At 36.9% G+C, this 10,159-nt stretch overlaps 1 protein-coding gene across 1 annotated transcript; it reads right to left on the bottom strand.

Moving 5' to 3' along the window:
• Positions 1-9,421: 9,421 nt before the first annotated feature.
• LOC135934967 (immediate early response 3-interacting protein 1) lies at positions 9,422-10,153 on the bottom strand. The gene is made up of 3 exons (XM_065476985.1): positions 9,981-10,153; positions 9,646-9,744; positions 9,422-9,579 (listed from the first exon to the last, which is right to left on the bottom strand). The coding sequence occupies exons 1-3, from the start codon at positions 10,069-10,071 to the stop codon at positions 9,524-9,526; spliced, it is 246 nt and encodes an 81-aa protein (XP_065333057.1). The 5' UTR covers positions 10,072-10,153; the 3' UTR covers positions 9,422-9,523.
• Between the last annotated feature and the right edge of the window lie 6 nt (positions 10,154-10,159).

Here is a 10,159-nt window from a genome sequence, read left to right as displayed (position 1 = left end):
TCCTATATATGTATAGGTGGTGACTGTGCAACCTCACTTAATGTGTGTTAATTTAAACTCACACACAGACGGTGCGCGTAGGCCTCCCTCGGTATTTAGAGTGTCGCGCAAAACAGCCGAATTTCTCGGTGTATACTTGTGCAAAAGAAGGTCGGTCGATTAGCAATAATAAATGGTCCACGAATAAGAGTGGCCGCGACGGCGAGAAAGCTTTCCCATAGAGCACACACACTCGAATTCTCGTCGGATGGCGGCGGGAGGATGATGTAAGGTGCGCCCGAAACCAGGCATAATTCCCGAGAATCGGGAGTGAAAACTGCGTATGATTATCGGAGGAGATGTGTTTATAATGGCATGGTCAGCGGTAATTTGAGCGTCTGCCGCGAGACGATTGTAAAATGTGAAAGGGAAGTTTTGTTTCTCGAGAGTGCATCCAACTTTCTGCACAGATGATGCGCGCGAGATGGAATTAGACGGCAGCGCACAGACGAGATTCGGCGCAGATAAATCTCGCGTGATGCAGCAGATTGCGATTAGCTTGCGGATATGCTGCTTGATTAGCGACACCGACAAGTGTAAACATGACTAGAGCTGGAGAAATCCGAGGAAATTGTGAAAATTAAAACAAAAAATCGAATCACGCACGGCGTGTAAAGCTGCTGGACATTTAAAAATATTATGATGAATAAGACGTGCAAAAACAACCAAAATTGGAAATAAATCATCAGTTTCTACAGGTTCAATACCTTTAAACGATAAGTAATCGATTTTCATGAGTTTTATTGTACATTTTTAGAAAGTTTTATATTTTTTATTTATCGAAAATCACGTTCACCAGATTCTTTGTGAACAGCAACCAATACAAGAAGGCGTAACTCGCGGGAATCTTGAAATGGGGACGTGAATTCTTAGGAAAATTATTTAAAGAAGGGCGTGGCACGTGTTGCATAGTTCAGGAAATCTTGAAAATTAACGTTTTCTCTATGATTTTCAGCAAAAAAGGTAAAAGAGAGATTGTAGTTTCAGTTCAATTTCTATAGCAATGAAAAATCAAAATCCTAATTACTTAAAGCAAATAAACAAATAGTCAAGTGGAGCGGAATAACTTTTAATTAGAAACTATAAATACACAGTTTAACTCGGCATGAACAAAGTTGTTTTTTTAGCCATATAAAAAAATACTATTTAATTGTGTCAAAAAAATTATCTTTTGTGTATTAATCATTTATAATCATAAATTTAGTCAAACAATTACCGCGATATTTTAGTGAGTTCCAAATACGGACTTGAAGAGCGTCATTTAAATAGCACGATGACGGACTCGGTAAAGAGTAATAACGAGAGGCAGCATCACACAGCAATTCGCGGGTCTTAATTATATGGCCCCGCGGTGTGTGTTATGCCGGACGAGTCACCTCTTTTTTGACGCGAGCGGCGCCGAGTGAAAGTTAATCGTTGGGTGCTCGTCAACTATTACATGTAAGCGCATAACGGGTAAGACCCAAAAATCTTCCAGAAGATTTAAGTTTACTAAACTATTAATCAGTGAACACGCAATCGTGTCACCGCACGAGCAAAGCGATCTCGATAAACGAGTTTGCAGCGCGGGCACGCATACGTGAAAAGCAGGAAAAAAGTAATTTTGCACTCGACCATCTGTATAGAAATATATATATACAGTATTTATGCACAATAGGTTGAGCGTGTTGCTGTACTCGAGTGCGCCCAAGAGCGTGAGAAAGTGATCCCTCGGGAGACAGACGGCTCTGACAAAAGAGTGGGTCGCAATTGTTAACGGTTTCCTTGCAATTGAAAAGCTGAAATTATTCTTTAGCTTATTATCGCGTCTGTAGATTAATTTATATGTGTTTTCTAGCAAAATAAATATAGTCAATTCACACAGTAAAATTATTGAAAATTGTGACAGCTGTTATTTTAGACGTGTGTATTTTTTTCGGCGAAATTTTAGATGGATTAATGGAGCAATTTCGTCCGTTTTTGACGTTTTCAATCATTAAAAGTAGGTATTTATACCAACGAAAATCAGTAATTTTTTGGAAATAATATTTCCTGCGCTATATTTTACAGTCTATATGCGTTTACAGTTGTATGGAAAAGGTTTCAATAAATATTATAGAGAGCTTAGCAAGATAAAGTTGATTTATTGAAGCGACCAAGAGCAACACAGTGATTAGGCCTTAGCAATATTTCACAAATTAAAACGTTGTTGTTTAAGCCATCAGAATTACACAAACTGCACACCATTCGACTCGTCTAGACCTCTCCTCGACAGCCGAATGCTTTTTTAATTTAAAAGGGTAGATTTTTATTTATTTAAGCGAGCTGGGATTAGTGAACGAGTATCTTAAGGTGCGAATCGACGCGATTTGTATCGTTACTGCAATGCATGGGATGGAAGGGGATGAGGGTTGATCACCCTCAAAGCCAATTTGCTATCTAGGGGAGGTCTAGACGAGTCCAACGGTCTGCAGGTTTAGTAATTCTGACAGTTAGAACCCAAGATTTGGTGCTCACAACATTGGCAAAAATGGAACAATTTGTGTCACTCGTCACAGTGACATTTATTTTAAAACAAACATCCTTGAAGGTTTCACAGCCTGATCCAAATCATTTACTTCTAGTAGCCCAGTGAAACAAGAAAGACTAGATTTTTCCATCATAAAATTAGTTAAATTTTACAACTTTGTGTTTTTTGTTAATTGAACAAAAAAGTAAATTGATTTGGTACTCAGTTTGACCGAGGAAGAAATTCTAGAAACATTTCGATGTGTCGTTACGATTTACTTTCTTTCTGGCACAGTAATGATAATTGAACGCAACAATCTACTTTTTGTCGTGCACAGCATTCACATCACAACCGAAGTTGCGACACAGAGCTCGTAAATTAAGACGGCGCGGCTTTTACCGAAAAATTGCGCGGCGCTCAAATAAAAAAAAACTCACGTGCAGATTCTCAATTGCAATTTGTGTGTATGTGTGTGCGAGAAACTGACAGCAGACGATTTCTGGGTGTGATTACCGGCTGTAAAGCGAATACGTGTGTTCCAGTTTTGAGCGGGCTTATTTGGCATTTGCGGCGCAGCTAATTTCAATGCAAACACGCCTCCCGGTGCCTCCTGGAAGCCGAGCGCGTTACGCAACAACACTTATGCCAAGCACACGAACTGTTTCTTTCCTTTCCTCTAGCGTGCTATTTTTTTGTATTGAAATAAGGAGAGCAGACAGCTTGGCGGTTGGTGTGTATAATTTTTTTACGCATTTCGCTCTTCGCAGCCGGCATGCAAACGACGCTCATTATGGTTTGATGCTTGGCCTTTTGCCGCAGCATCGCTTGATCTCTTTGTGTCAAGTTGGAACAATGCATAGCTTGTGTTGTCGGCACGGCTGCTTTACGAATATAAAAACAAAGCACATATATATTATTCGCGAGAGTAGTATATAGGCGGCTTGTACAGACGGCGAATTTGTAAAAATTGCTCAAATATTTCAATAGAAAATACCAAACAAATTTTATGACCATTACGGAAATTTAAAAGTTTGCTACAATAAGTTAAAATAAAACGCCTTTTCGAATTACGCAATTTATAAAATATACACGTCACCTTTTTATAATAATATTCTTTTCACCGATTTTTCTAATTTGTTTCGAGTCGAAATTTTGCAAAATCGATTCTTTTGTCTCTTCATACATGGCAACGTACGAAATAAAAAAGGTTATTCCTTATTTTTGCCATAAAACTGTACCAAACATGTTCTTACCATATTTTTTGCACATTTATACACATGTTTCATGTCAATATATTTTTTTTCGACAATTAAAGTGGACCTGTACAGCAAAAAAATTTAAAACAAAGTCACTGAAAATTAGGAAAGAGCTATTTTTCTAGATTTAGGCGCAAAGAAATAGGGAAGACATGTCAAAATGGCTACTCCCACAAGCGAATAAATAGGCATAAAAGTCTAAAAAGTCATAGAATAAAAATAAAATCACAACACTACAGCAGCAGTTCCAGTAACTTAGAAAGAACAAGCTGTGTTTTTATCACCCCTTTCCTTCCTGTGTATGTACTAAAAGAGGAACGCAACACAAGATGCTGAAAAAATGGGAGTTAATTAGCGTCGCGACATCATTGATTGCTCAAGATTGCCGTCGGAAATGCTCTGATGATTTGACATCTGCCTCGATTGGTCGGCTACAAACAATGCATCAACTCCAAACAAGACGCGCTCCTTGTGCCCGTGGAAGGGAAAGTGCAAAAAGTATATGCGCATAATATATTGTACGAATTAGCGAATTGTGCGAACCCTCTGGCTTTGCTCTTTGTAAAATGAAGCTTAAAGCGGTGTCCTTGAGCCAGTTACCTATATTTGGTGACAGTGGAAAGCATTGATGCATAACCAAAAATAAGTATGAAAATTTAGCTGTAATTAAAGTTGATCGATAAACAATTTACAATTTGCATTAATGAAAAAGGACCTTGCCACTACAGTAAAAATTCAAATTTTTCAAATTTTCTTCAAAATTTCCAGCGTTTGACCACATTTTCTTGGCAGATTTCGATTCCTCTCGTCGAGATCTGTCCAACAGCGTATGAAACCATTTAGGGAAACTCTTTTTTGGGAAATAAAATCAGATTTCAAGTAAGGAGACAGCCCTCACCATTTGAAAAGCATGCTAACTTTGCTACCACTTTTCTAAAAAATGTACACTGCTACTTAGGTCAGCTTTGGCTTCAACTGATTGTGAGTCATAAGGAATTCAGTTCATGCATTGGTAATAAGCATTTTCCGGGCTATCGCAGTATCAATCCTCTTTAAGGATGGTATAGACACAGGGGACGACAGTTGATTATTTGGATTTTATTATTTATTTTGCTTTTGTTCTCAAATGGCGAGTAACTAGGATCCAAGTTGACTGTCGTATCCTGTGCCTACCATCCTAAGTTTGAATGTGGATTGATTGATACAGGACAACAGTTGAAATTTATTCGAATTTTCAACTGCAAAGTGTGCAATAATCAATACAAGATGAAATTAAGAATTTTTCGTAATTATGATCATTGATTTTTTGCATAATTACGATTCCTATACAATGGTGTGTGAATTATGAGCAGAATTTCCTAAATTGTGAAATTAATTCGTGTTTTAATTCACAATAAGAATAGAAAATTGATGCTCCACAATTTGATTAGCATGCAAAACTTGCAGCCAGAGATTTAAATGGCAGCTAGCTGGGAAAATTGAAGCTCTTTTCAATTTTCAGAGAGTATTTAGTTAAGGGAAAAATTGTCAGATTATTTTAGTTACTTAAAATTGTTTCATCATTTAGTCGTGAGTCTACAGAAAAATGTTGTAAAAACATAGCCATTAATAGATCTAATCTTGGCGACCATGGAGAGATTTCCCTGCGTCTCATTCATTTTTAACCTCATTTAGAAATATAATGGATCTCTTGCGAAACAACCTTTTCGCAATTGAATTTTCACGAACTTTTGTATCAGAATTAACTCACTTAGGCATAAGGAAAAAGTAGCAAGTCATTAATATTTGTCACTCCTGAGAAGGGCCGTGATACAATAAAAAGAAAAAGGAAACTAACGAGTCTGTGGTCGCAGTGAAATGGCAACTTGTGTCATCCGCGACACATTTTTAAGCAGTTATAATCACGCCGGAATCTTCACGCGAAATTCTCTTCCGTTTAATCTCACGGTGCAGTTTCCTTTCTGCGGCCGACGAGCAGTGTGCATCATAATCGTTGGATTTCGGCTGTGCACATCACTCTCGGCTCGCACTTTTACTTGCACTTGAAAAGTAGTTTGCTCTTTCAAATGCAAATTTCAAGCGATTGCCAAACGCGAGACGGCGGCGGCTGCGTGTCAAGAACAGTACACAATCCTTTTTGTATATTTTGTCGCGTCACTCATCACGCCTCTGCAAACAAGTATGATTGATGGGGGAACCTTGCCGGGACTAATTCGAGAAAATAAATAATTTAATGAGATTCAGTTTACAATGAGGAGATGAGTTATTTTAATAATCTCCGCGAATGGCACCAGGAGAAACTCGTTTAGAAGAAATATTCTATTAAAATAATAAAGAATATCCAGAAATTAGCAGTTAAATTTTTATTGCCCAATGGACGTACTCCACGAAGAAAGTTCCCTGAATTTTGATTTCTCTTTTCCGGTAAAAGCATTATTTTAATGAAGGAAGAAGTGCACCTTTCAACACATGAAAATAAAAAATAATAGTGTGTTTTTCGCTACCATTTGATATTGTTGGATTTAAAATGACAATTTGTCAATGGATATAGTTTCCCCGCTATTATGATTTGCGGGATCCACGCGTTTAAAATATTTCAAACTTATATGCTTTGTTGAAAAGTGGTCGAATTTCAGTGAAATTTTTGGAATCCACTTTCAAGAATATGATAAAAATTGCAGCAAATTGTATGAGCTTTCCGAATTTGCCAAGATTTTTAATCAGAAAAATGAATAATCCTCCTTGGTAATACATAATGATTTTTAGTTTGTGACTTGTGTGGAATCAACATGCTATGTAATGACAACGATAATTGATTTTTTGCACAATTCCAATCCTTTCAGCGCGGCTCCGTTGCGCAAAATTGAATGTATTTATTGTCGCCATTACACTTCGGATCGTACCGAGTAAAGAACGTCTTGCTGACCAGCACTGGGCAAAGGTCATTCATACTTTCTCTGATGCAGTGCCAGATATTCCATCGCTATAGAGAGGAATTGATATAAGGTGTATACGTTATTGCAGAGAAAGCAGCAGCAGCTAGCAAGATGAGGCATTTTACAGCGCATTCTCTATTTTTTGCACCATTCAGTAAATAATAATAATAATGCGAGGGCCGAGTGGAGAAGAAATCTTAATGACTCGTCGCGATATAAATGTTGCCAGGCTGATATTTTTAGACCAACTAACGACAAAAAGCATCTTTACTGGTGTCCGCAACCTGAGATACAAGCAAGTTGTGCCCGTTGCATATATCTAGCTCATCAAAGTGCGTTTAAACTAATCTATGCTTGGATAATAGCCCTCGGATAATTGAAGCCAATAAACTGCTCTAGGAAAAAAGATAATCTATCCATATAGCTATCTTGGGGAGGTCGTTTCGGGTGTCGATCGGGGTGTCGTTTTTATAAATCTGACGCTTAAGAAGCAGATATTTGATGAAAAACGTTTTTACTTAAGACGGAGGCCGTCGCGGAAAATCAAAATACACGGTGTACGTCAAGTAAATCTCGGGTTCTAAGAGACAAACTTAAAAAACCGAATACTATTTTCCTTGTCTTCACATCCCATGATGAACTGAAGTAGTTTCAGAGTGATAACACTAAATTCCGTTGCGGAGTGAGGAGCAAAACAATAAAAAATTGCGAGGTTTTACGGTTTTTTTCGGGTGTAAAAAGGGTTTGGCACTTTTAGACTGCTACGGCTATCTAGGGGTGGTCGAGCTGAGTCTAATGGTATGTGAACTTTGAAAATCCGACCATTAGAACACGAGATTTGGGCGTTTTGAAATCCCCAAAAAATAACAAAAATAGAGGTCATTTTTTAATAAAAAAATATTAACCCAGATTTCCACGCTCAAAATGACAATGTTAAAACACAAAATATTCCCTGTCTTTATTTTTGAATAAATAAATCTTTGACATCACTTTGCAGTCAGCAAGAAATATGTTGGAAATTGGCTTTTTTTTCTCAGCCAAATTTAAATTGATTAAAACAGTATAATATTCCCTTTCTGCTCAACCATTTCTGCCAAACCATTCGTGCAAAATAAATATTGAAAAACTATACGGGGCATTGAACAGCAATGCTGGTTGTTCAATTCAAAGTAGAGTAGGACTTTCAACCAAGTCTCACTTTCGTAGTGTTACGACACACCAGAGCAAGAGGTTTTAGTTCAAAGTGCAGAAAAATGTTGACGATGCGTAATTCCTATTATAATGTGTAAAAAAGATATTCGTCTAAATCATGCTTAACAGACGAAAATTTGGAGAAATAATTGTATTATATTTCAATTATGCAGCACCTGAACAGAGGAATTCCTTTTTTACTGCATTTAAAGCATTATATACTTTTCCGTAAGAGGTCTCGCTGGGTAAAAAGAAAAGTTTCCGTTCTTAATCGGAATCGGAGACATTTAAAATTAAATTCAGTTGCATTTTCTCTCAATAATTGCCAATTCGAAATGGACACTGAGACTGAGCAAGAAATGTATGCGGTAGAACTGGTGAGGAAAACGGGTGAACTTTCTGCGGTCATCTCGCCGGAGGAAGAACGAAAGGAATGGCACGATTCGATTTCTCAAATTGACCGGATCTACCATATACAAGCATCGTAATTTGGATTTTTAGTTTCACCCCTCGCACTAAATTGATTTTAATTATTTTGACTATATTTGTTTTACAGCGTTTGGTTGTTGTGGAAGCTGTATTCATTTGAAAGGGATAAACTGCCGGCTATTATAACCTATGAAAAAGCGAGAGAATGCTGCAGTTTCAGCGAGGCAGACGATTATGTGAGTGAATTTAATCTTTCAACGATTAAAGGACATATGAATGTCGAAAATAAATTATTATTATTACATAACGTGAAACTTATAAAATTAAAATCAGTGCGATTTTAAAATCAACTAACCATGACACTGATGAAGTCAAAAATTTGCTGCTCTCTTTATCCAGCACTTTATGGCTAACACGGATGCTAATTCCAAATATTCCAACAATATACTCTTGATTTTCAGAAATTTCAGTTCAACACAAAATATTTTTTACATGCACACATCACCTGCAAGTCCTTTAATATTGCTCTAATAATTATTTGTATTTATCTTTCAGATAGATTACCTTTTGCGGCATGCGAATAATGAGCCTGAGATTTTAAGATGGCTTGGTGAGTTTTTTTTTCGTTAGAGAGACAATGAAGGTCTGAATTTTTATTTTAGAAACCGAGAGGATCGTGCGGGAGCTGCAAAAAAAGTCTGTTCTTTGCGTTCGACTTCGTGATGAGGAAGCCCTATTGGCTCCTCGTTTGTGGTGTCGACGTCTTAGAAATTTTATAGCAGCTTTTCGGAAAAACTGGAATCAAGTAATTCTCTACATATGTACACTGGCAGAATGGCGATCATGGTGATGGCAAAGCACAACTTAGTTTTTTATTTTACCAAATTTTAACCAGCATCGAAAATTTGCAAAAGAAATTGCTATTAATTTACACTTTACACCAGGCATCACTGACTGTAAATATTCATCTCGATTTTACATAACATATTTTATAAATAAAAATAACAACTGCTCCAAATAAAACGTGACTTTGATTTCAGGTTTCTGAAATTCTAGAAAAAAATCATTTTTTCATTTGATGCAAATTGGAAACTTTAATTACATGTTTTTCTGTAGACAAGAGAAACGAAGAGTTTGTTGTTAATTTCACCTCCAAAGAAGCCCTAACGTCCGCTTGGCGAGGGCTAACCGAGGATTAATTTGAATATGATCGTCAATATGTTGAGGAAGATCAGAGGAACTGTGCAACAAACAGACCGATCATTTGAATGAGTTCAAAGTGGCCTATATAATTGAATGTCCTTACTTCTCATGACTGTCCTAATTGATCTAATTAAATTAAGCACTTGGGACTTCACCGAAGGTTGCTCTCCAAATCCGTGCACTTGATTCACACCCCAACCAACTGAAAATAAATATTATAATTCTTTAAACGAACAGCGCCAAATATAACTATTATTGCAAAAATTTATTCATAATACTCTTCTTTGGAATTAGAATCGAATTATACGACAAAAAATTACGAAATAAAACCTTGTGGTATTATACATTTGTACATAATTAACAAAAACATATTTTTCTGTTTTTTTTTCGTTTCGATTTTTTGCTTATTGACGAGACAAAAATTAAAATTTTACAAACCTTTGGCCAGAAACCTCTCTTCGTGAAGGACGCAGATGGCATTTAGGCACAAAAGAGATGCCTCAAAAAGTGTCCACAAAGTGAAGGCCATTTTTGCCAAATAAATGCCGGGAGTTAGTCCCAATAACAAATTTAATACTTTACGGCCAGAAACCTGATGTAAACACGAGACGCGTTAC

The sequence above is a fragment of the Cloeon dipterum genome, chromosome 2 (assembly GCF_949628265.1).
Source record: "Cloeon dipterum chromosome 2, ieCloDipt1.1, whole genome shotgun sequence".
Lineage (NCBI taxonomy): Eukaryota > Metazoa > Arthropoda > Insecta > Ephemeroptera > Baetidae > Cloeon > Cloeon dipterum.
This window is presented reverse-complemented; position numbering and strand designations above follow the sequence as displayed.